Source organism: Lutra lutra, chromosome 10 (genome assembly GCF_902655055.1).
Source record: "Lutra lutra chromosome 10, mLutLut1.2, whole genome shotgun sequence".
NCBI lineage: Eukaryota > Metazoa > Chordata > Mammalia > Carnivora > Mustelidae > Lutra > Lutra lutra.
This window is the reverse complement of record NC_062287.1, coordinates 105,850,981-105,874,306: the sequence shown is the minus strand read 5'-3', so window position 1 is coordinate 105,874,306 and position 23,326 is coordinate 105,850,981. Positions and strand designations below refer to the sequence as shown.

Genomic DNA, 23,326 nt, shown 5'->3' with positions numbered 1-23,326 from the left:
GCCTGGGTGGCTCAGTTGGTTAAGCATCTGCTTCATTCAGCTCAGGTCATGATCTCCAGGTCCTGGGATGGAGCCCTGGATCAGGCTCCCTGCTCAGCAGAGATCCTGCTTCTCTGTCTCCCTCTGCTGCTCTCCCTGCATATGCACTCACTCACTCTCTCTCTGTTCAATGAATAAATAAAACCTTTTAAAAAGAAAGATTTTATGGGACGCCTGGGTGGCTCAGTTGGTTGGGCAGCTGCCTTCGGCTCAGGTCATGATCCCAGCGTCCTGGGATCGAGTCCCACATCGGGCTCCTTGCTCGGCGGGGAGCCTGCTTCTCCCTCTGCCTCTGCCTGCCATTCTGTCTGCCTGTGCTCGCTCTCTCTCCCTCTCTCTCTGACAAATAAATGAATAAAATCTTAAAAAAAAAATAATAATAATAATAAATTAAAAAAATAAAGAAAGAAAGATTTTATGCAACCTACTAATGAGAGAACAAATAAGATTTAAGACTGGTTCAAAGGAGAATTCTAGGAAAGGAGTATTTTCAAATCCATCAGTCAAGAATGCTGATATGAATTTGTTCATAGGTAGATATAAAACGGGCTAATAAAAAAAACAAAAATAGGGGTGCCTGGGTGGCTCAGTGGGTTAAAGCCTCTGCCTTCGGCTCAGGTCATGATCTCAGGGTCCTGGGATCGAGCCCCACATCGGGCTCTTTGCTCAGCGGAGAGCCTGCTTCCTCCTCTCTCTCTCTGCCTGCCTGTCTGCCTACTTGTGATCTCTGTCAAATAAATAAATAAAATCTTTTAAAAAAAAAATAAAATAAAATAAAACTGGCTAATGTCACACAAGGATATCACAGAATTATAAAATAAACAAATCAAGAATAAATAGGAAGTCCAAAAAAAGGACACACTCCCTAGAAAATCAGATAACCCCGAAGATGTGTTGGCTCACTTTACAACATCAGAAGGACGCCGAGCAATCACTTTGGCCTCTCTCCAATTTTTGGAAAAAGGCAAAAAAAATTTTTAACAGGGTCAAAAGTAGAGACCAGGTTTGAATCACAGCTCAACCACAGTAGCTCTGTGTCCCTGGGTGAGTAACGATCTAATACTCAGTTTTCTTTTATTTTTTTTTTAAAGATTTTATTTATTTGACAGAGAGAGATCACAAGTAGGTGCAGAGAGAGAGAGAGAGAGGAGGAAGGAGGCTCCCTGCCAAGCAGAGAGCCCAATGCGGGACTCAGTCCCAGAACTCTGAGATCATGACCTGAGCTGAAGGCAGAGGCTTAACCCACTGAGCCACCCAGGTGCCCATCAGTTTTCTTACCTGTAAACCAGGGATGAGATTTTTGTTGTCGTTGTTTCCAAGTAGCTTCCACACCCAAAGTGGGGCTTGAACTCACAACCCCCCAACTGCACGCTCTACTGACTGAGCCCCCCAAGCACCCAAAAACTATTTTCGAACTGAGGTAATACTTCACATAAAGCACTTAGTATACTACCTTCCCTGGGTGCCATGGGAAGCAGTTAATGGATATTAATATTTTTCTAAGATTTGTTTATTTATTTGAAAGAGAGCACAGGGTGGGGAAGGACAAAGAGAACCTCTAGCACACTCCCCACTGAGCAGGGAACTGGATGCAGGGCTCCACACCTGACCCTGAGACCATGGCTGGAGCTGAAGAGTCAGAGCCTTAACCAACTGAGCCACCCACGAGCCCCGGATGTTAATATAATAACATTAACACCCTCTGCTAATTGTTTCATCTCACTGTTCCCATTTCTCATTTCTTGACACCCAAGCCTTTTGATTCTGGCCACATAAATGTATTTACACACACAAACACACACATACACACACACACGTTTCATTTAATATGACTACTACATTCTTCTCTTCCAGAACAATCTCCTTTCTTATCCAAAGGAAAAAAAAAATTCAGTGTTCATTTATTCCGTGGATAATGAAACTTGCATTATTTCCACCAAACTTCAGTCTCCCCTTGACATACACAAAATCTCCCCAGTTCTGTTTCCAAAATCCTACTCATGGGCAACGGAGTAGCTCACTGGGTTAAGCCTCTGACTTCGGCTCAGGTCATGATCTCAGGGTCCTGGGATCGAGCCCCGCATGGGGCTCTCTGCTCAGAAGGGAGCCTGCTTCCCCCCTTCTCTCTGCCTGCCTCTCTGCCTACTTGTGATTTCTCTCTGTCAAATAAATAAATAAATAAATAAATAAATAAATAAATAAATAAATCCTACTCATGACCTGTTATGTTACGTACAAGTCAGTGAGCAGAGCCCAGCCCTCCCGTCCTTCTCCCTGGAACACTCTACCCCAGATGGTTCTGTGCTCCATTTCCTTCAGCATCCTGCACAAACATCCCCCTCATCAGGAAGTCAGGAAGACCCTCTCTGTCTGGGTGACATGACAGTTTCTCCCTTTGATCCCAGCACTCCCTCTCTCCTTCCCTGCTTCACGTTTACCACAGCATTCCACTCTACTCTACCATAATCTGTTCCTCTGTGTCCATCCACCAGAAAAGAGGCTCCAAGGGAGCAGAGGGGACTGTCTGCTTTGTTCCTTGTTGTATTTCCTACGCCTAGCAGGTGTTCAACAGATAAATACTGGCAGAATAAATATTACTGAATGTCACCTGTGATCTTCAACGGCCAAGAACACTGCCTTGTTTAGTGCTTATTCCCTTTAACCCCTTTGTAGCTTCCAAATAGAACCACCAGTTTTCGGCATCCCCCACCTTCTAGTCACAACACAAGAGGCTGCAAACTCACACTTAGGCTACCTTTGACCCACAGGCATATTTGGATTGCCTTATACAACATGCTTAAAATTTCCAGGCTAGATGGCAGCCATTAAAGTGTACAAATTAGGGGCGCCAGGGTGGCTCCGTGGGTTAAAGCCTCTGCCTTCGGCTCGGTTCATGGTCCCAGGGTCCTGGGATCGAGCCCCACATCCGGCTCTCTGCTCAGTGGGGAGCCTGCTTCCCTCTCTCTCTCTCTCTCTCTCTCTGCCTGCCTCTCTGCCTACTTGTGATCTCTGTCAAATAAATAAATAAAATCTTAAAATAAAATAAAATCGACAAATTAATATACAGTTCTGGATTTCTGGATCCTCTTGGTTAGATTTTTCAGACAGAAACACTATTTTAGCAACGCAACAACCAACTGGGCTAAAAAGCGGCCTAGCTTGCCACTGTCCCCACCAGTTCATATCACTTTGGGGCATTATTTACATATCTGCATATATGTCAGTTGGAGATCCCTGACTTAAATCCCCTCTTTCCATTCCCGTTGCCAGTACACTTGTTAGTACAGAATCCACTTCCCTGTTGCCTAAACTTCTCGGACAATCTAACTCATGTCCTTGTCTCCATCTTATCTCTCAGTTTCCTATCACCTCCCTGCTCAAAAACTTTCATCTTTTTCCCCTCATCATCTATGGTTCATATAATCTTTGCATTCCAGACCCTTCTCATTTGGCCTTCCCCAGGAAATCTTTTCCAGTTTTATATTCTATGATTCCCCTCCAGCCCATCATTCATAAATTACACTCATACACTTCCTTTCCGTTCCAGCTCCAAGCCTGTGCTCAATTTTTTTTAAAGATTTTATTTATTTATTTGACAGAGAGACAGCGAGAAAGGGAACACAAGCAGGGGTAGCAGCAGCAGGAGTGAGAGAAGCAGGATCCCCGCTGAGCAAGGAGCCAGACCTAAGGCTCGATCCCAGGACCCTGGGATCATGACCTGAGCCGAAGGCAGACACCTAACGACTGAGCCATGCAGGTGCTCGCTGTGCTCAAATTTTAACTGGAATCCCCACCTACCCCCACCCCTGTAGTCTGTTTAATCTACTCTTCAAGGCCTAGGCACTCCATAAAGCATTTCCCAACTCCCATTTCCACACACAACCCCTCTATATCCTATCTGCCTAGTGTGGACCTTCAGAATTGTTCATAGTTTAACTGTTTCATACACAAAACACACACATATGTAAAATACTTCGGGCTTTTTTTAGTTATTTAAGTAATTTCTATGCCGAACGTGGGGCTTGAATTCAGGACCCCAAGATCAAGAATCACCGACTCCTTCAACGGAGTCAGTCATTTACCCCCGCATCTTCTAGATACTTTGTTATAATTTTTCAACCATGTAGTTGAGCAAGCAATTAATATTTGCTGAATAAATAAATTTATTTCAGTCCCTAAATGTATTCAAGCTGGAATTCTCTCAGTTGCAAATACTTGTTAGGGTACCCTGGGACACACATAGGGACACTGTTGCCCCAAGAGTGACAATTGGTTTGGCAGGGGGAGAGACAGAAAAATCTTGGATATTAAAGAGGTTTCTGGCCCTTCAAAGGGCCATGGTACATAAGCAAATATACAGCATACCAGTGGTATTAAAATTTCATGAGTGGGACTGGAGAGGGAAATGTCTTCTTAAGGTTCCTGGGGAAGGGGGAAAAAAAAAAAAGACTGAGAAACAGAACCCTGGGATCATTCCATTTGTTTCCTGTGCATTTGCCTGCTCCCTGACTACTTTGAGCAGTAACTCAAAGATGAGAGCCGTAAAGCCTAACGGTCAGATGTGCGGGCATGGAATCAGACAGCCTGGATTTGCAGACTGCTTGGTTCTAATTATCTCTTAAATGGATAACACGCAGCAAGTTACTTAACCTCCGTAGACCTCACGTTCCTCACCTGTAACATTACCTTAATAGCTTCCTGCCCGGGGTTGCAGTGTTAGGTGAGGTCACACAGAGGAGCACACAGTCAGAGCTTAGTCCATGTTTCTGAAACCGACAAGTACACCGACTACTTACCACAAATTGCTGATGAACCAAGCTAGTTGGTCCGAATGGTCTAGAGGTGACTGGAACCACCTTGAGGATCAGGTGAGAGTTGCAAGCCCCTCTGTAAGAACTCTTTGCATCTAGGGTCCCGTATCTATAAAATGGGGCTAGTTATGGGGCTATCTTGGGATTTGGGAGAACTAAAGTAATCAAGTCGTGTAGTGTGCTTAAAACGGTGCTTCCAAGGATAGCGAATATTACCTCAACTACAAGCCAAGCAGGTCATAGGTGGCAGCTCAGGAAAAATCAGACCCTGTCGGAAGACTCAAACGGAGCACTTACAGCCTGATTCACTTTACCAAAATGGCTCCATACAAAGGACCTCCCCCCAGCCACCCGCTACACAGAAACCCTGCGCACCGGCCCTGGAATGGGCGCTGGGCGGCAGGCGCGGGACCGAGATGACACCGGTCGAGGCTTCAGGAGGTTCGGGATCCGTGGAGGCAGAGCCTACACACCGGTTTAGGGTGTGTGTATGTGTGTGTGGGTGGGTCAGGGGGTGCAGGCACCGGTGACCGAGGCAGAGCGTCGCCCACCACCGGTGCGAAGCCGTAGGTTCGGCGTCCCGATCCCAGAGAAAGATAGCGGCACAGACCCCAACCACAACCACAAAGCCGACCGCGCCCTTCCCTAAAGCGCATGCGCGTCTTTTTCCCGCCCCAGCTCCCGACGTTGCGCACGGCACTCCAGCCTTCCCTGGAATTCTCTACCCACAACTCCCCGGGCTCGCGCGCCCTCTTTTTTCTCCCGCGCGCCCTCTTTCTATACGCCTGCGTCCGCTATAGTCCCGCCCACAAGTCCCGTGGGCCTCTGCGAGGTGCTATTTAAGTATCTCGCGGAGGCCCTTCGGTCTCGTTTTATCACGGAGTGCGGTAAGTGTGGGGTTTTTGCATTATTTTCATAAGTCAAGTGGGCGAAGCACGCTTGAGCGTGTTAGACTGGGTTTACTGGTTGGCGTGGGAGGGTTAAGATCTTGGCCATGGCCTCGAATTTGCGGAGCCGCCGCGGAGCTTTGTAAAGGACAAAATGGCGACTGCGGGCCGTGGCGGCGGCCCTCTCTGTGATGAGAACCTTTTCACAGACCTGTACTGAGCTCCGTGAGGATAAGACTCTCTGAGGAGACGGGCCTTGCCCAGCCCAAGCCCAGCACAGTCGCAGCTCCGGAAGACAAAGCGAACGTGAAGTCACGGGTGTTGATTTAATGTCCCTTTGTCTGCAGGGTTCAGGCGCACCTTTGAACGCTGGAGAATGGAGAAGAGCCGACTTGCGTGGGTAGGTGTTTGTGGTCGTCCTTTCCCGCTGTTTCTCTACTGTGCAGCTGACGCAGGCGCCCTGGGGTGTGCTACGGGGATGATACTTAAATTGAACTCTCTCTTTCTGATGGCTCAGTGGAGAAAACATAAAAACTCTGAGGAGCACCGCCCTGCAGCAGACGTGTGGGGTTTCGGCGCGGAAGTGTTAGGGCACGAACGTGAGACGGGCTGCAAGGTACAGCACTAAGTGAGGGGTGCTCCTCGGTTTCTTTCAGATGCGGTTCGGCTCTAAAGACCCTAGAGGTTTGAGGGTGAGACAAGACCTATCACGTGATCCCTGCAAACTAGGCCTCACTGTGATGCTCCAGGTGGGTATGAGGCGATTTCTGCAGGTGTGGGTGGGCCTGAGGTCTGGTGGGGTTTGCTCTCCTCCAAATTGTGCTGACCACTCAATGATGAACATAAAAAAGACAAGCATATGGCTGAACTTAAAAAAGTGATGTCATCTTCCTGCTGAGAAGTGGGCCAGGAGTACTCAAGGGTCTGTGAGCGACTCTTCTTCGGTACATCATAATGCCTGTTTTTTCTGCTCTAGCATCTCATCACTAGGCCTGAGGAACCCAACCGTCTGCCTGGGTGAATACAGGTAATTAACTGTTCAAATGGGGGATTGGAGTGTCCTCTCCGGTTTTGCCTACAACCGGGAGAGCAAATGGCCAGTGGAGCCGTGTTGCAGTACAGTTCTTGGGAGGGTGTGCTCTCCCTCCCCATGTCACTGTCAGATGATTTGAATAGATACGCTGATCCTCTGTGAGGTGCGACAATTTATAGCATGTTAGAGTTCTGATGGCAGTTTTTGTTAACAAAGAAACTTTATTCCACTTTGTATTTTTAGATAACCATTTGTTCCCCTTTTGCAGGTTGTCCTGATGGTGATACATTTATCTGTTCTACGGTAAGTAGCTTCTGACAGTACTGTGATAAGTAAGCATATATATGAGTTCAGTATCCAAAGGATGGTTTTTATCATCGTGGTTGTTTTTGTTGTTCTGACCAGAGACTTGTTTTTATTTTATGTAGACTCCATTCCCAACGTGAGGCTTAAACTCATGACCTCGAGCTCAAGAGTCACATGTTGCATGGACTGAGCCAGCCAGGGGTCCCTTGAACATCCTCTAGATGTTCATTCAAGATTCTGCCCAGGGTTGAACTCCTGGCAAGTGTTAAGGATGGTGAGTACTTGTAACCTTAGTGGTTGTGGATTGGCAGAGTATGTGCCAATGAGGAGAGCAAGCGTCTTGTCTTACCCCTGTCATAGCCCCAGAGCCAGTAATGGTGAACCCACTGGGGCTAGCCGGGAGAGAGGATGAGAATTTGTTCCATAAGGAGCTGTCTGAGGTACAGCATATGCCTGTCAGTAGCATTTTCTTAGCTTAAATCTGTTAACCATAGCTAGAATGGACTTGGCTGTTTTAGATCCTTTACTGATTCTGTAATCTTCTCATTCAGAAGCAGCTTGTTCCTGTGTGTTACCCCAAAGCCTCCAGAGTTAACAGGTTAGTCGATTAATGTCTATGGTTCATACCCCAAATAGGCAGTTTCCGTGATGAATCAAACTAGCTCACTATGACTTACACAATGAAAATAAGTGAACACCTGAGAAACTGGTGAAGACAGGAGCAGAGGGATGCTGTGTGTGCAAGGGCTTTTTATACACCTACACTTTGGTCTTTTTCTAGGTGCTGTTACCATAACCTGCTTGCTTGTTCAGAGGTGAGTTGTTTATATATGTGGTATGTGGAGCATACCAGGTAGAAAAAAATAGCCTTTTGAGGGCCTAAATGCATGATGACTTACATGGAATCTCGTTCGGCTGATGACTTGCTGTTGAGACTCGGAAGTCTGATTCTCCTAGGAATGATAATTTTAAGTGGGAACAACTTGTTGGAGGTAAGCGTTACTGACTCTGGTCTTAACTGTTTCAGGGCTAGTACCTTGTGTGGAGCCCAAGAGTGACTTGAGGTAAATGCCTTTGTAACACTGTCTTTTAGCTGCTGTATAAAATTTGCCAGGTATTTTTGGGTGTGTGGGTGGGTGTGGGTGTGGGGTGGCATTGTTCTCGGGCAGCCGTAAGAAGACATGACTGGCTTACTGCAGAGTCCTGTCTCTGACCCTTCTGAACCACCTGCGACAAGCTCCCCCTCACCAGTGATGAATTCAATACCGCCCCAGTCTGATCACTGTGACTGAAAGGTATTTTCTGAGCTGTGAGCTTGTCTTAGAATGAAGTGACAGCCGTGGAAAGTTTTATCAAGTGGCATTTAAGCCAGTAGGAGGTTCCGTGGGCTGCCTGGTGGTTACTGTAAAATATGCATGCTGAAACTCCCAAAGCCTTTACAGATAACGCCTTTGCTCTAAGCAGTAGAGACCCCTAGGGATGATTGAGAGGCTTAGTTCTCAATTATTCTTTTGCAGGAACCCTGAGCCATTTTTCTGCTGGGCTCCAGTCTGAAGTCAGAGGTGAGTAAATGTAGGTGCAGGGTGGCCCAAACTAGAACTTCCCAGTGAAGAAACAGTCACATGTCCTACCTCCTGTCCTAGTCCCAGAGCCTGTAAAGGTGAACCCACTGGGGCTGGCTGGGGGAAAAGAGGAAACTTGTTCCAGAAGGAACTGTCTGAGGGATCATAAGGGGTTTCTAAATATGGGAAAGAGTGATAAATTTCTTTTTGAAATTGAATGTACTTGTTTTCCAGGTCTGAAGAAAGAACAAGGCCTGTATCCTAGGTTAGTGTCTATTCAAATATTGGTGTTTAGAATTTAATAGAGAAAGATAAGCAGAAAAGGTATGCCTGGAGGCAGGTTTTTTAAGGTGAACTAGTTTAAAGGGTTGGCCGAACATATTACATACATTATTACCTAGAAAGAAAATTCACCTTTTTTTTTTTTTTTTTTTTTCCTCTCCTTCTCCCTCTACAGGAATCCAGTTCTTCGGAGATATCAAAAGGAAGTTTTCAGGTCATTTTTTGTACAACCCAGTAGAAGTGAGCATACAGTTGTTTCAGCCTTTCTCAATAAAAGTTTAACCTTTATTGTTGTTCATGTGTTTTGAGTGTCTGGCGGAGCAGAAGGAAATAATCTTGGGGAATTTGCCCTTGTCAGCATTGTTTAGTGTGGCAGGTTGCCCTACTGTGGTCTAGCTTCGGGAAGCATTGTTCAGGGAACCTCAGTAGATCTAATGTTCCCCACCGTCCAATGCTGTGCCGTACTGTGTGAAATGGGTGTGGGTGATGACTTTAGCAGGCTTACCTGAAGGCACTAGGAGCCAGTGGGGCATGACCATCAGGGATCCCTTAGACTAAAAAAAAGTGTCAGATTTTGGTGTTTCACTGTACTTATCTGCATACAAAACTTCAATATGGTTTCTTTTCCTGTAGGATCAGGCCTACAGCCCTTGCATTTCTGTTCCTGTAGTGAACCTCTGGATCGCTACATGCCCTTTTTCTGGAATTCTCTGGGTTCTTTCATGGAGGTGACTCAGGGCCTCCCGGATAGTTATTTAAGCATCCAGTTTGATGTCTCAGGGTCATAAGATCAAGCCCGGTGTTGGGCTTCACACTGGGCATGGAACCTACTTAAAATTTTGTCAACTGGGGATGCCTGGGTAGCTCAGTTATATGTCTGCTTTCAGCTCAGGTCATGATCCCAGAGTCCTGGGATCAAGCCCCCAGTCAGGCTTCCTGCTCAGCGGGAAGCCTGCTTCTCCCTCTCCCATTCTCCCTGCTTTTGTTCCCTCTCTGGCTGTGTCTCTGACAAAGAAATACATATTTTTTAATAATACAGTACTTTGCTGTGTGTGTGTGGTGTTTTTGTTTTTTGTTTGTTTGACAAATCATAAGTAGGCTGGGGGGGGAGCAGGCTCCCTGCTGAGCAGGGAGCCTGATGCTGGCCAGGATACTGAACTCGATCCCAGGACCTTGGGGTCATGACCTGAGCGGTAGGCAGAGGCTTTAACCCACTGAGTCACCCAGGTGCCCCAAAGAAATAAGATCTTAAAAAATTTTTCTGTCAACTGCTAAAAGGCTTACCTTGCTTGACTGTCATTGTCAATTTATGCTGTTGGTGTAAATACACCTTGAGTGGAATAATCCTACCTGGTTTCCCCCCTCCCTTTTTAAGATTTGAGCAAGCACAGCTTACATTGGGGGTGGGCGAAGGAGGGGAAGAAGCAGAATCCCTGCTGGGCAGGGAGCTGGATTCCAGGACCTTGGAGTCAGGACCCAGCCTAAGGCTGATGCTTAATTAACAGCCACCCCACCACCCCTCCTTGCATTTGTTCCAGTGGGAAACCACTTCTGTTCATTCAGGACATATGGTGGGGTGCTCAGTGAACACGTACATGAATGATTTGCACTGAATATCCAATTTGGTTTTTGTTTTTTTTTTTTTAAGTAAAGCATTTCTTTTTTTTTTTTTTTTTTTTTTAGATTTATTTCACAGAGAGATCACAAGCAGGCAGAGAAAGGGGGAAGCAGGCTCCCTGCTGAGCAGAGAGCCAGACGCGGGGCTCGATCCCAGGACCCTGAGATCATGACCCGAGCCGAAGGCAGAGGCCTAAACCACTGAGCCACCCAGGCGCCCCTGAATATCCACTTTCTATGTGTGCCATTGTATCTGGGCATTTAGGAAGTGGGAGTTAAGATATGTGAATGGACACTTGAGAATTTATAATCTCATTCAGTTGGGTTCCCTGTCCCCACACTTACCTGGTAATTTCAAATCTTCACTTTTTTTTCTTTTAAGATACTTCAGTGTGCCTGGGGTGGGGGAGAATCTCAGTAGACTCCACTGGGTGCTGACCCAACTTAAGCTGGATGCTAGGACTCCCAAGTCCTGACTGAGCCACCCCAGGGCCCCCAAGTCTTGCTTTTTAATTGTCCTTGGGCAAGCTGGCCTTGGGGATGAAGAACAGTAAAGGAAATGTCAAAGCAGAAGCTCTGGGTGGGGGGTGGTTATGTGTGTTGCTAATCTTCAGAGCAGTTGCATGGTTGCCTACACCCGGAGCCTTAAGTCCGCACACTCACACAATCTCCATCCCCATCCCACAGGCAGTTCTGGTTGACAGAAATAGTTTCATAGTGAACATCTTGCTCAGAATGAAAGAATGGATACCAAATGATGAAAAAGGATTCCCATCCATAGGTAAATTTTATTTATTTTTAAAGATTATTTGAGAGAGCATGAGACGTGGGAGGTTAGAGGGAGAAGCAGACTCCCCACTGAGCAGGGAACCTGATGTGGGACTCCATCCTGGAACCCCAGGATCATGACCTGAGCTGAAGACAGCCGCCCAACCAACTGAGCCACCCAGGTGCCCCATAGGTAAATTTTAAATTTTAAACTATAGGGCAACCTAGAGGCTCCTGGGAGTGAGTCGAGTGTCTGGCTCTTGATTTTGGCTCAGGTCCTGGTCTTGGTATCTTGGGATTGGCTCTGCCTGGCACGGAGTCTGCTTGAGACCCTCCTCTTCTGTTACCAACTCCCCCAGCCTCAAATCTTTTTTTTTAAGAAATTTTTAAAAAACTAAGGCAGGGCGCCTGGGTGGCTCAGTGGGTTAAGCCTCTGCTCAGGTCATGATCTCCGGATCCTGGGATCAAGCCCCGCATTGGGCTCTCTGCTCAGCAGGGAGCCTGCTTCGCCATCCCCCCTCCTTCTGCCTGCCTCTCTGCCTACTTGTGATCTCTGTCAAATAAATAAAATCTTAAAAAAAAAAAAAACTGTAAGGCAACTTAATTAAAACAACATGCATTCGGGGCGCCTGGGTGGCTCAGTTGGTTGAGTGTCTGCCTTCAGCTCATGTCTGATCCCAGAGTCCTGGGATTGAGACCCACATTGTAGGGCTCCCTGCTTAGTGGGGAGCCCACTCCTCCCTCTGCCCTTCCCCGCTACTTGTGTGTATCCTCTCTCTTCCTCAAAATCTTTTAAAAAAATGAATGCGGATTTTTTGCTCATTAAATAGTTAACCTTAAAACTTGAAGAGCTCCATGGGGAACCTGTTTCTCCCTCTCAGCCTGCTGCTTCCCCTGCTTGTGTTCTCAAAATCTTAGAAAATAAAGTCTTAAATTACTCTAAGTTAAAAGGGGGATGTGGGGCGCCTGGGTGGCTCAGTGGGTTAAAGCCTCTGCCTTCGGCTCAGGTCATGATCTCAGGGTCCTGGGATCGAGCCCCGCATCGGGCTTTCTGCTTGGCAGGGAGCCTGCTTCTTCCTCTCTCTCTGCCTGCCTCTCTGCCTACTTGTGATTTCTCTCTGTCAAATAAATAAATAAATAAATCTTTAAAATAAATAAATAAATAAAATGGGAGAGGAAAGTGTCATAAGCCTTCGATTATTATGTGACGATTTTTACACTATTGGTTTCATGAAAATAAGACATCAAATATGTTTACAATGTATGCACATGGAAAGAATGTTCTTCCTTGGCCTCACTTTGCCTGTCGTCAAAACCTGTCACGAGGGGCGCCTGGGTGGCTCAGTGGGTTGAGCCTCTGCCTTCGGCTCAGGTCATGATCTCAGGGTCCTGGGATCGAGCCCCGCATCGGGCTCTCTGCTCGGCAGGGAGCCTGCTTCCTCCTCTCTCTCTGCCTGCCTCTCTGCCTGCTTGTGATATCTCTCTGTCAAATAAATAAATAAAATCTTAAAAAAAAAAAAAAAAACCTGTCACGAAAGCATTCTCTGTGAACTCCCCCACTTCCCTCCACCTCTGTCATCAGAGCCACCCCTGCCCAAGTCCCCTCCTCCTGCCTGGTGGATCCCAGGATTCTTCCCCCTCTTTTCCCCAGTAGACTATGAATGTCATGAAGGCAAGGGCCACATCTGATTTTATCATTGTAGGGGGTCTGCTCAATAAGCATAAACAAATGAACAAAAAGCCTCCCAAGAGAAAATGTAATTCTGATTCTTAGAGCACCTGTGCTATCAGTGTCCTGTACTTAGATAGGAAGAGCTAGTACAGCAGACAGCGCGCAGGAAACACTCCCCACTTGCCTAGGCTTCAGAAGAGGAACAGGGCTGTTGTGTTGCAACCTCACCTGGGGAACTGCGCCCCACCCCCCAAAGCCCACCCCCAAAATCTGCGCGCTGGGCCCCCGTCTGTAACTTAGGCTACTCAGGGGGCTGTGACCTGCCCCAGGTTGGGTCTTGCAGAATTTGAAGAAGGTTGAGATTGAAATAAACAATTTGGGGGCGCCTGGGTGGCTCAGTGGGTTAAGCCTCTGCCTTCGGCTGGGTGTCCTGGGATAGAGCCCTGCTTTCGGCTCTCTGCTCCGCGCAGAGCCTGCTTTCCCCTCTCTGCCTGCCTCTCTGTCTACTTGTGATCTCTCCGTCAAATAAATTAAAAATTTTTAAAAAAAGAAACAATTTTGGGCGCCTGGGTGGCTCAGTGGGTTAAGCCTCTGCCTTCGGCTCTGGTCATGATCTCAGGGTCCTGGGGTCGAGTCCCGCATCAGGCTCTCTGCACAGCAGGGAGCCTGCTTCCCTCTCTCTCTCTCTGCCTGACTCTCTGCCTACTTATGATCTCTCTCTGTCGAATAAATAAAGAAAAATCTTTAAAAAAAAAAAACAATTTTGCTTTTGCCCCTGTATTTCTACAGCTGTTGTAACAAATTACCACAGACTTTTTAAACAACTTATTATTTTACAGTCGTGGAAGTCAGATGTCCAAAACGGATCCAACGGGGCTAATATCAAGCTCTGTCGGCAGGGCTGCATTCCATTCTGGAGGCTCCAGAAGAATGTTTCCTTAACTTTTCCAGCTTCTGGAAGGCCGCCCACATCTGTCTGATGACCCCCTTCCATCTTCGAAGCCAGCAATGCCTCATCCATGTTTCGCATGCCGCCTCACTCTGACGCTGCCTCCTCCTATCCCTGATAAGGACCTTTGTGATCACAGGCACCCACCACATAATCCAGCATAACCTCTCCTTCCCCAAACCCTAATTTAACCATACCTGCAAAGTACTTTTTGCCATGCAAAGTAATACATTGTGAGGTCCTGAAAACCAGGACCTGGGCCTCTGGCTTGGGGGTACTGTTCTACTGGCAGCCCCTCATTGGAGGCTCTGGGTTTACTTATGGGGACCCGTGGAAATTGCCTCTGTTTATTAACATCGGGGACACACTGCGGAGAACCCCGTTCTCTAAAATCATCCATCACAGACATTTTGCTAATTAAAAGCCTATCAGTAAGAACCTAAGTCCCCACCCTTCGACGCAGAGATTCGGTCTCTATTTCCAGGCGGGGTGTAGAGTTTGTTAAGGAGGTTTCGGACTGATCGTCCCACATTTATATTAATATAGTTTCTAAGGAAACGGGACCCCAAGTCCCTTCTCAGCCCTGGCCTGATCTCAATCGCTTTCATACAGCCGGACTGCTTTGAGCCTACAAAAGAACTGCCTCATTTACGTTTTATCCACTCTGGCCGCACCCTCTTTCTCCCACCCGGGGTTAAGGAATTGGGAAGGTCCGAAAGGCCTTTCTCGGGGCCGCTTTTCCCCTCTGCGAAGGGCCCACGGTGGGTGACGGATGGTGCAGACCGCAAGGTGGAAGTGTGTTGGGGGTGGAAGTTGCAATCGCTCGGACTGTTAGTCCCCATTCAACGCGCCCCATGTTGTCAAGTCACGAACTAGCGAGCCGGGATCCCAATTCGGTTCTTCGAGCTCCAAAGCCTGTGCCTGGGAGCCACAGCCTCAAAAAACAAAGGCCGGGGAGAGGAGCGCCGGCAGCCGCCACACCGTCTTCGACTCACTAAGAGAGACCGTCTGCGAACACCCGCGAGCAACCTGCTCAGACACTGACTCGATACTCCCGGGAGGGCGGGGGGGGGGGGGGAGGCCACGCCCACGTTGCCACCCGACGTGTATGTGGACCAATCCCCAAAAAGTAAAAACAGTGCAGGGGCGGGCTTATGTAAAACGTACCGAGAGCGAACCGGGAGGCAAAGAAGTAAAGAACAAAATTTTGGCCTTTTTTAAAAAATGTAGTTATTATTATAAATTAAGATGATGGAAAATTGAATTTTAGAAGTAATGCACATTGAAAAGTGATCTAATCTTTATGCCATCAAAGTTACCATAACCGGAAAAGCTATCCTAAAGGTAAGGCTTTCGGGGAGTGAAAGGGTTCAGCATCGCTTCTCGGCCTTTTGGCTAAGATCAAGTGTAGTATCTGTTCTTATCAGTTTAATATCTGATACGTCCTCTATCCGAGGACAATATATTAAATGGATTTTTGGAATTAGGAGATGGAATAGGAGCTTGCTCCGTCCATTCCACGCATCGACCTGGTATTGCAGTACTTCCAGGAACGGTGCACCCCCCCCTTTTGGGGGAAATTAACTGTTGTACAAAAATCAGAACTGAAAGTGAAGTCGGTTTTCTTGATCGCGAAAAATTTAGATTTTAGTTTTTTTTATCTTAGTAGGTTGGTTTTTGGTGTTATGGGTAGAGCGCTTTTACCATGAGACCTTAGGAGTAACAATAGCTGTTTTGTGTTTTTCTTTTTTTAGTTTATTTACTTGGTATATACGGATCTCAAGCAGAAAAGCGCTTAGAGAAATGGGGGTAGTATAGCGGGCTTATTGGCTGAGCAACGAGCGTCCTTTCCCTGAGAAACCCGATCTCGGGATCCTGAAGTCAGGACCCGCAGCAGAGGCTCAACCCACTGAGGCACCGAGGCAGCCTTGGAATAATGATTTCTATTGTACTTTATGAACCGGCATCACTTCGCTTTTAAAAAAAGTGTACTTCTTGTGGTTCTCAAATTGTCTGATGGCGTTGTGGGGAGTGCTTCGTTTGTCTTTCCCTTAGGTTTCCATTTTATCCTATAAACAGATCATTGGGTCGCCCCGACTAGCATAAGCCGCAGGTGTTCCCCCTGACGAGAGAAACTGCGCAACAGAGGATATGTCACAAAATAAAGGATTTAAGTGTGGGATTTTTAAGATTTTATTTATTTATTTATTTTTTAAAGATTTTTTTTTTTTTTTTTAGATTTTATTTATTTATTTGACAGAGAGAAATCACAAGCAGGCAGAGAGGCAGGCAGAGAGAGAGGAGGAAGCAGGCTCCCTGCTGAGCAGAAAGCCCGATGCGGGGCTTGAACCCAGGACCTGGGATCATGACCTGAGCCGAAGGCAGCGGCCTAACCCACTGAGCCACCCAGGCGCCCAAGATTTTATTTATTTGACAGAGGGAGACACAGCAAGAGATGGGACACAAGCAAGGGGAGTTGGGAAAGAGAGAAGCAGGCTTTCCGCTGAGCAGGGAGCCTGATGCGGGGCTCGATCCCAAGACTCTAGGATCATGACCTGAGCCAAAGGCAGCTGCTTAACGACTGAGCCACCCAGATGTCCCTAAATGTAGGATTTTAAAGACAAAGGGGAATTTAGGTTTAATTTAATGTGATAGGCTGCAAGGGCAGGGGGACGCGAGGAGGTCAGTCTCAGGCGTGGACTGTATGTAAAGTAGACCCAGGGCGCTTGTTTCCTTGGTAATACAACGTTAAATGTGGAATGTGGTGCTCAGAACTCTCACTAGCAGCTCTGCAGCTGAGCTGCAAACCAAGGCTGCTTCTCCGTGCAGGCAAGAGTGGGATGTTCATATTCTTACTGATATAATTTCAAACAGTTTCTGGTTCTCTAATTTCAGAGAACAAAAATCTCTCTGTAAGGAAACAGCAGCCACTCAATGAAGGGGCTGTTATGACACTGTACAGTAGCCGTTTGTCCCTGGGAGGAATAGTTTTAATTTTGCAGACTTTTACTCTCAGCTAGAGCTGATTTTTACCATCCCCAAACCTCAATATGAGGAAAGAAAAACGACGCCCCCACCTCCACATTCCGGATTTCTGTTTTAAGATCGTCGGGTTCAATTTCCCCATCTTTCTTCCTTTTGTGTCTTTTATACTCGAGGTTGAAGCCATGAGCCTCATTAGTGATTTGAATTGTTTCTGAAGTGCGCCCTTCCTTCTTCTCTTGTACGGAAAACCAGCTGTGCATGATGCTTTGGAGGGAGGGAGACGCACTAGGCCTGGCTCCGCCAGGCGACGCGGTCCGGTCAGGATGCCTTCCACTCCGAGAGCAAAACTGTCAAGTTAGTCTTCAGATCACAAGTATCTCCAGAGTTCGTGTTCGTAAAGCGAAACCAGCTGTTGCAGTTAGGGAAGCTTTACTCTTCCAGGTTCTTGCTTTGTTTTGTTTTTGTTTTGAGTCATCTCTACGCGAAACCTGGAGTCTCAAACTCACGACCGCGACATCAAAAGCCGCAAACTCTTCCCCGTGAACCAGCTAGGTTCTCTTCTTCCGGCTCCTTAAACTCCGGGTCAGGGCTTCTTCCCCAGGCGACTCGGCGCGCGCTGATGACGTGATAACTGCGCCGGAAGTCCGAGCCGTGGGCTGCTGGGCTCCGTTATGGCGGCTGCAGGGGCACGCTGGAATCATGTGTGGGTGGGCACGGAGACCGGGATCCTGAAAGGTGGGTGGCTGGGCCCGGCTTCGGGAAGTGGGAGGTATTCCCCGCTCGCGACCGCGGCGCGACTGACACCCGCCTCCCGCAGGGGTGAACCTTCAGCGCAAACAGGCGGCGAACTTCACGGCGGCGGGACAGCCGCGGCGCGAGGAGGCGGTGAGCGCCCTGTGCTGGGGCGCTGGAGGCGAGACTCAGGTGAGCAGCCGCCGTTCGGCCCCGAGCTGGGGAACCAAATGAGGCAGCCTCGCTTTGATCTCCATCCTGCTCTCCTTTGCTCGCAGATCCTGGTGGGTTGCGCCGACAGAACGGTGAGGTACTTCAGCACCGAGGAAGGCCGATTCCAGGGCCAGAAGCACTGCCCTGGCGGAGAGGGCACGTTCCGAGGCCTCGCCCAGGTCGACGGGTAAGACTGAACCCCTCCATGAACGCTCAGGTCGCAGGGAGAGCATGGAGGCTCCCACAGGAAGGCCGAATAATGACGGTCAACCCATGGTGACACGGGCCGGGGCTGGGTGACAGGGACCTGCGTCCTCCCTATAACAAGCATTTATTGAACACCTGCTGAGTAAGTGTCGTTGGGCGAAATGCAAGGGCTGCAGGTAAACCAGGCACATGAAGTACCAACGTTCATGGAGTTTGCATCCGCAAGAGTTTTGCATCCTGGCTCCGTAACCTTTTGGATGACCTGGAGCAAGTCATTTAATAGTTTAGAGTATGTTTGAAAACAGACACGAACAACAACCAACAATATGGTGAAGTTCCCAAGGTAAAGGATAGGAAGGTGCTAGCGATTAGGTAACTGGCCTAGCTTTTTTTTTTTTTTTTTTTTTTTAAGATTTTATTTGACAGAGACACAGTGAGAGGGGGAACACAGAGAGAGTGGGAGAGGGAGAAGCAGGCTTTCCCCAGAGCAGAGAGCCTAACGCAGGGCTCAATCCCAGGACCCTGGAATCACGACTGAACTGAAGGGAGACGCCCAAGGAGTGCCCCCTGGCCTAGCTTTCTTTCAAAGATGGAGAAGGCTGTGAATAGGCTGTGTAGGTTTAGTGGTGGTTTGACAAGTGAGATCTAGAAGTTCCATGAGTGAGACATTTGCACGGGGCCATGAAGGATGGGCAGAATTTTGACAGGAGGAGAAAGGGGTAAGAGCATTCTAGAAAGAGGCTACTGCCTGGGCATGATGGTGTCAGGCTACAGCACATTTTGGGAAAGATAAACAGCATTTGGAAGTTGAAGCTAAGCATGCATTTTAATACAAATGGGCAAGAAAGGTAGAGATGATATGGAAAAGGCTTTCAGAGCCAGGCTGAGAGATTTGCACTTGTGATTTGCAGGTGGTGGGGGTGTTGGGTTTTGAGCAAGGAGGGGTATGGAGAATGGATTGGAAAGAGCAGTTGGGAGGCTGTCGCCACAACCCAGGCAAATGACACAGCCTGCAGCAAGGTGGAGAAGGTGGGCAGATGAAAGAACATAGGCTCCGGCTCTCCAGATCCTGGGAGGAACTTGCTTGGGCTTCGTGGGAGGGGTGTGTACTTTGAGGAAGAGATCAACATTTAGTGTCTGGAACCCTGAACTGGGAACTGGAGAGAAGCAGCTGGTGGTCAACTTTGGCCAGACCCTAAATTTAGACCAGTCCCACTTCAGTCTTTTCAGGACTACTGATCCTGACTCCTGGTGACCCACTGAAGATTGAGAAAGAGCAGCAGAGCCGGGTGCCTCCAGGTGTAGCTGCAGAATAGCAGAGGCCCTCTGCTTTGGAGTACACAGACTTTATTTCCAGCTCTAGTTCTGACGTTTAGTTGTGTGGGCAAATCTTGTCATTTCTCGGAGCTACAGTCTCCTCACTTCCAAAACTGGTAACCCCTCCCCTTGTCGAGGATGTTAAATGACAGACCTAAAAGGAGAAAGTCTCGTTAATGTGAATCTGGGGGTGGGTCGGTTGACTGGGGCCCAGAGAAGACTTGTACACTTTTTTTTTTTTTTAAACCTAACTCTATCCTCCCTCTGCCTACAGCACCCTTATCACATGTGTGGATTCTGGGATTGTCCGAGTCTGGCGTGACAGTGACAAAGAGGCATCTTCTGACCCAGTAAGTAATCCTCTGACCTTGCCTTGCTGGTGATGGTAGGGAAGATGGGGGCCAGGAATCAGTTGTTGTAGGAACCAAGTGAGGGCTTTGGGGGAAGATTATCATTTCTGGAACTGCTTCTCATCTCCCCTCTCATCTGTTCTTTTCAGCTCCTGGAACTGAGTGTGGGTCCTGGGGTGTGTAGGATGCGCCAAGACCCGGCACACCCCCATGTGGTTGCCACGGGTGGGAAAGAGAATGCTTTGAAGGTGTGGGACCTACAGGGGTCTGAGGAGCCTGTGTTCAGGGCCAAGAACGTAAGTGATGGGGGTGGGAGGGGCTGGGGCTGAGGTCCAGGGAGGCTGAGGCCACTGACTGAGTCAGAGACAACCAGATGGGCTTTAGGAGATGATGCTGAAGGGCTGAAGGAAAGGGCCTCATATGAGCCTCCCACAACCTGTCGCCCATCTACCCACCCCCGACCAGGTACGGAATGACTGGCTTGACCTGCGGGTTCCCATCTGGGATCAGGACATACAGTTCCTGCCTGAGTCTCAGAAGCTTGTCACCTGCACAGGGTACCACCAGGTGAGGCACCATCTCACCCCTGGCCCGTCCTGGGCTCCAGCAACCTCTTGGAGAAACAGCCTCCCTGCACAGGCTCAGTCCTCATCCCTCATCGTTTGGCACAGCTTCCATTCTCACCAGGCTCTGTCCCTGAGTTCTCAGAGGCAGGATTTCCTCCATCCATCCCAGTCCTATGGCTGAGCCAGTGATCTTCTAGTGCTTCCTAGGATGTGTGTTCTGGACTGTGGGCCTTCCTTCGCTTCCCAGCTGGAAGGGAGGACAGAAGAGAGTGCCCCTTTCACTGTAGGAACGCAGGATACAGGTGTGATGGGAGGACACTGGGCATCAAGAGAACTGGATTCTGGTCTTTTTTTTTTTTTTAAAGATTTTATTTATTTATTTGACAGAGAGAAATCACAAGTAGGCAGAGAGGCAGGCAGAGAGAGAGGAGGAAGCAGGCTCCCTGCTGAGCAGAAAGCCGGACGCGGGGCTTGAACCCAGGACCTGGGATCATGACCTGAGCCGAAGGCAGCGGCCCAACCCACTGAGCCACCCAGGCGCCCCTGGATTCTGGTCTTGATGCAGGCTCTGGTTTGCTGTGGACCCAGGCCTGACACTTTCCTCTCCAGCCTCCAGTTCCTCGGCTTTATAGGGGGAAGGAAGGGAGTGAGCGTCTAACTGGGGATCTTTACAGCTGGCCTCATTTGAAGTCCTAAGACCCAGGCAAGACTGGGTCACTGTATTTGCCTCATTTCCTTTACTCCTGCATAAGGAAATCTGATCTTGGTGATATGCCTCCGTTCAAAACACACTGAGGGCTTCCTCTCTCCTCTGTTGTTTAGGCTAAATTTCTCTGAAATTCAGTACTCTCTGACAGTTGGACTGGCTTACTTTGTCGTCCCAAGATGGGAGTCTAGAGAGATGGAATGCTCACACGTGTGGACCATGGGAATGCTGCCCTCTCCCAGACTGGGGGACCTCTTCCCTCAGCCCTGTCCGTCCATGCTCCTGAGCAGGTCTCCTCTGCCCACTCCTTACTGACATTCAGAGAAGGGGAGGTACATTTCAAATGAGAAAGTTTCTCTAAGAGTAGGTCATAAACAAAGCGGTGGGTGAAGGAGGGGGTAACGATGTGGAGAAGCCGGAGGGCAGTGCTTTTGTGATGCCCCTGTGTTTTCCAGGTCCGTGTCTATGATCCAGCCTCCCCCCAGCGCCGGCCAGTCCTAGAGGCCACCTATGGAGAGTACCCACTTACGGCCATGACCCTCACTCCTGGGGCCAAGTAAGTGTTGAGAGGACAAGAGGGGGTGCTCAGAGAGGACTCCAGGAGGTTCCTGCTGACCCCACCTGCCTCTGGTCTCCTCCTCAGTTCAGTGATCGTAGGGAACACTCACGGGCAGCTGGCAGAAATCGACCTTCGGCAAGGTAAGTGGACCAGGGAGCCTTGCGAGAGGGCAAGGGGTGGGAGGAAAGGCAGGATTCCGTCTCGGGGTGCTGTAGAGTGGTTGAGCCCTCATTCAGGTGCCTGTTGCCGGCGTTCAAATCCTGATTTCACCAGAAGCTATAGGATCTTGGACAAGTTACTTCAACTCCTTGTGACTCCTAGCTCCTTCACACGTAAAATGGAGATCTCAGTGATAACTCCTGTCCCAGCACTATGTTGAGGAATAAATATTGAAACATAAAGTGATTGAGACAGTTGGGGCATCTGGGTGGCTCGCTTGGTTAAGTGTCCAAATCTTGATTTTGGCTCAGGTCATGATCTCAGGGTTGTGAGATGGAGCCCCAGGCCCTACTGGACGTGGAGCTTAAGATTCTCTCTCTGTTGCTCTGCCCCTCCTACACATGAGCACTCACTCTCTTTCTCTCTCAAAAAAAAAAAAAAAACAAAAAAACACACATTTAATGGGGGGCACCTGAGTGGCTCAGTGGGTTAAGCATCTGCCTTCAGCTCAGGTCATGATCTCAGGGTCCTTGGATCGAGCCCCGTATTGGGCTCTGCTCAGCGGGGAGCCTGCTTCCCCCTCTCTCTCTGCCTGCCTCTCTGCCTATTTGTGATTTCTCTCTCTCTGTCAAATAAATAAATAAAGTCTTTAAAAATAAAAAAAAAACATTTAATGGTTGTTGGCTGGCCTGCTTGTGCTGATGTGCCCCCTCCTTCCCCAGGGCGCTTACTGGGCTGTCTGAAGGGGTTGGCGGGCAGTGTCCGAGGATTACAGTGCCACCCTTCAAAGCCCCTGCTAGCCTCCTGTGGCTTGGACAGAGTCTTGAGGGTACACAGGATCCGGAATCCACGGGGCCTAGAGCATAAGGTGAGATCTGGCCGCCTCGTGTCCCCATCCATATTTCTGTTTCAATGTGCTTGGCTCAAGACCCCTGATCTTTTGCAGGTTTATCTGAAGTCTCAACTGAACTGCCTTCTCCTGTCAGGCAGGGATAACTGGGAGGTAAGCATTTGGGTCTAGGAATGTGGGAGCAAGGGCACAGATGTGAGCATTTCCCTGGGGAGAGAAAAAAAAGCAGCAGCTGGAACACAGACCTGGAACTGTCTGCTTGTCTGCCAAGTTACTTAAGTTTTGTGAGGGGTGTTAATAGTTAACAGTCCTGACAGGATTACTGCCAAGGGTTGACATAGGAGCATGGATGGGAATAGTGGCTGGGAGCAGGAAATTAAAGTGATTATTTCCCAGCTAGATCCTCCTTCCCTGTCCATCTGTTTCTGTGCCCCTCATTCCTCTAAGTTTTCTCCCACTCACCAGGATGAGCCGCAAGAGCCCCAGGAGCCCAAAAAGGCACCCCTGGAAGACACAGAGACCGATGAACTTTGGGCCTCCTTGGAGGCAGCTGCCAAGCGGAAGCTCCCTGATTTGGAGCGGACCCAGGGGGCTCTCCAAACCAGACGGAGAAAAAAGCAGCGGCCTGGGTCCACCAGCCCCTGAAGAGCCTGCCCTCACTTTGTAAATAAACAGCTCAACACCCACCGGGACCCTGAGCCTTTTGTGATGGGAGAAAGGAAAGAGGGGGGACTGCTCCCATCGCTGGTGCAGTGG

General features: G+C 48.6%; 1 protein-coding gene, 1 long non-coding RNA gene and 9 other non-coding genes across 13 annotated transcripts; all 11 read left to right on the top strand.

The window, feature by feature from the left end:
• The first annotated feature begins 5,659 nt into the window (after window positions 1–5,659).
• Window positions 5,660–9,208, top strand: LOC125079629 (uncharacterized). The gene is made up of 12 exons (XR_007121160.1): window positions 5,660–5,737; window positions 6,085–6,137; window positions 6,394–6,486; window positions 6,714–6,764; window positions 7,039–7,073; window positions 7,199–7,350; window positions 7,628–7,674; window positions 7,858–7,891; window positions 8,104–8,140; window positions 8,594–8,638; window positions 8,873–8,903; window positions 9,096–9,208. It is a non-coding gene; the product is annotated as an uncharacterized LOC125079629 (long non-coding RNA).
• LOC125080269 (small nucleolar RNA SNORD26) lies at window positions 6,208–6,282 on the top strand. The gene has a single exon (XR_007121292.1). It is a non-coding gene; the product is annotated as a small nucleolar RNA SNORD26 (small nucleolar RNA).
• LOC125080268 (small nucleolar RNA SNORD27) lies at window positions 6,566–6,640 on the top strand. Its single transcript, XR_007121291.1, has one exon. It is a non-coding gene; the product is annotated as a small nucleolar RNA SNORD27 (small nucleolar RNA).
• On the top strand, window positions 6,896–6,970 carry LOC125080267 (small nucleolar RNA SNORD28). The gene has a single exon (XR_007121290.1). It is a non-coding gene; the product is annotated as a small nucleolar RNA SNORD28 (small nucleolar RNA).
• On the top strand, window positions 7,394–7,520 carry LOC125080273 (small nucleolar RNA SNORD22). The gene has a single exon (XR_007121296.1). It is a non-coding gene; the product is annotated as a small nucleolar RNA SNORD22 (small nucleolar RNA).
• LOC125080266 (small nucleolar RNA SNORD29) lies at window positions 7,717–7,783 on the top strand. Its single transcript, XR_007121289.1, has one exon. It is a non-coding gene; the product is annotated as a small nucleolar RNA SNORD29 (small nucleolar RNA).
• On the top strand, window positions 7,960–8,029 carry LOC125080270 (small nucleolar RNA SNORD30). The gene has a single exon (XR_007121293.1). It is a non-coding gene; the product is annotated as a small nucleolar RNA SNORD30 (small nucleolar RNA).
• Window positions 8,320–8,388, top strand: LOC125080271 (small nucleolar RNA SNORD31). The gene has a single exon (XR_007121294.1). It is a non-coding gene; the product is annotated as a small nucleolar RNA SNORD31 (small nucleolar RNA).
• On the top strand, window positions 8,678–8,802 carry LOC125080272 (small nucleolar RNA SNORD22). Its single transcript, XR_007121295.1, has one exon. It is a non-coding gene; the product is annotated as a small nucleolar RNA SNORD22 (small nucleolar RNA).
• A 6,093-nt stretch (window positions 9,209–15,301) lies between the features above and the next one.
• On the top strand, window positions 15,302–15,492 carry LOC125080314 (U2 spliceosomal RNA). The gene has a single exon (XR_007121334.1). It is a non-coding gene; the product is annotated as a U2 spliceosomal RNA (small nuclear RNA).
• Window positions 15,493–17,512: 2,020 nt separating this feature from the next.
• WDR74 (WD repeat domain 74) lies at window positions 17,513–23,256 on the top strand. Of its 3 annotated transcripts, none has more exons than XM_047693956.1 (11): window positions 17,513–17,646; window positions 17,729–17,835; window positions 17,922–18,043; window positions 19,655–19,730; window positions 19,880–20,026; window positions 20,196–20,297; window positions 21,458–21,558; window positions 21,646–21,701; window positions 22,443–22,588; window positions 22,667–22,723; window positions 23,036–23,256. In XM_047693956.1, exons 1-11 carry the CDS (start codon window positions 17,583–17,585, stop codon window positions 23,213–23,215), a joined length of 1,158 nt encoding a protein of 385 aa, XP_047549912.1. In that variant the 5' UTR covers window positions 17,513–17,582; the 3' UTR covers window positions 23,216–23,256. The 3 variants fall into 3 exon arrangements, with proteins under 3 accessions (XP_047549912.1, XP_047549911.1, XP_047549913.1); XM_047693955.1 differs by having other exon boundaries at window positions 23,018–23,256; XM_047693957.1 differs by lacking the exons at window positions 17,513–17,646; window positions 17,729–17,835; window positions 17,922–18,043 and adding an exon at window positions 18,866–19,092 and having other exon boundaries at window positions 23,018–23,256.
• The last annotated feature ends 70 nt before the right edge of the window (window positions 23,257–23,326 follow it).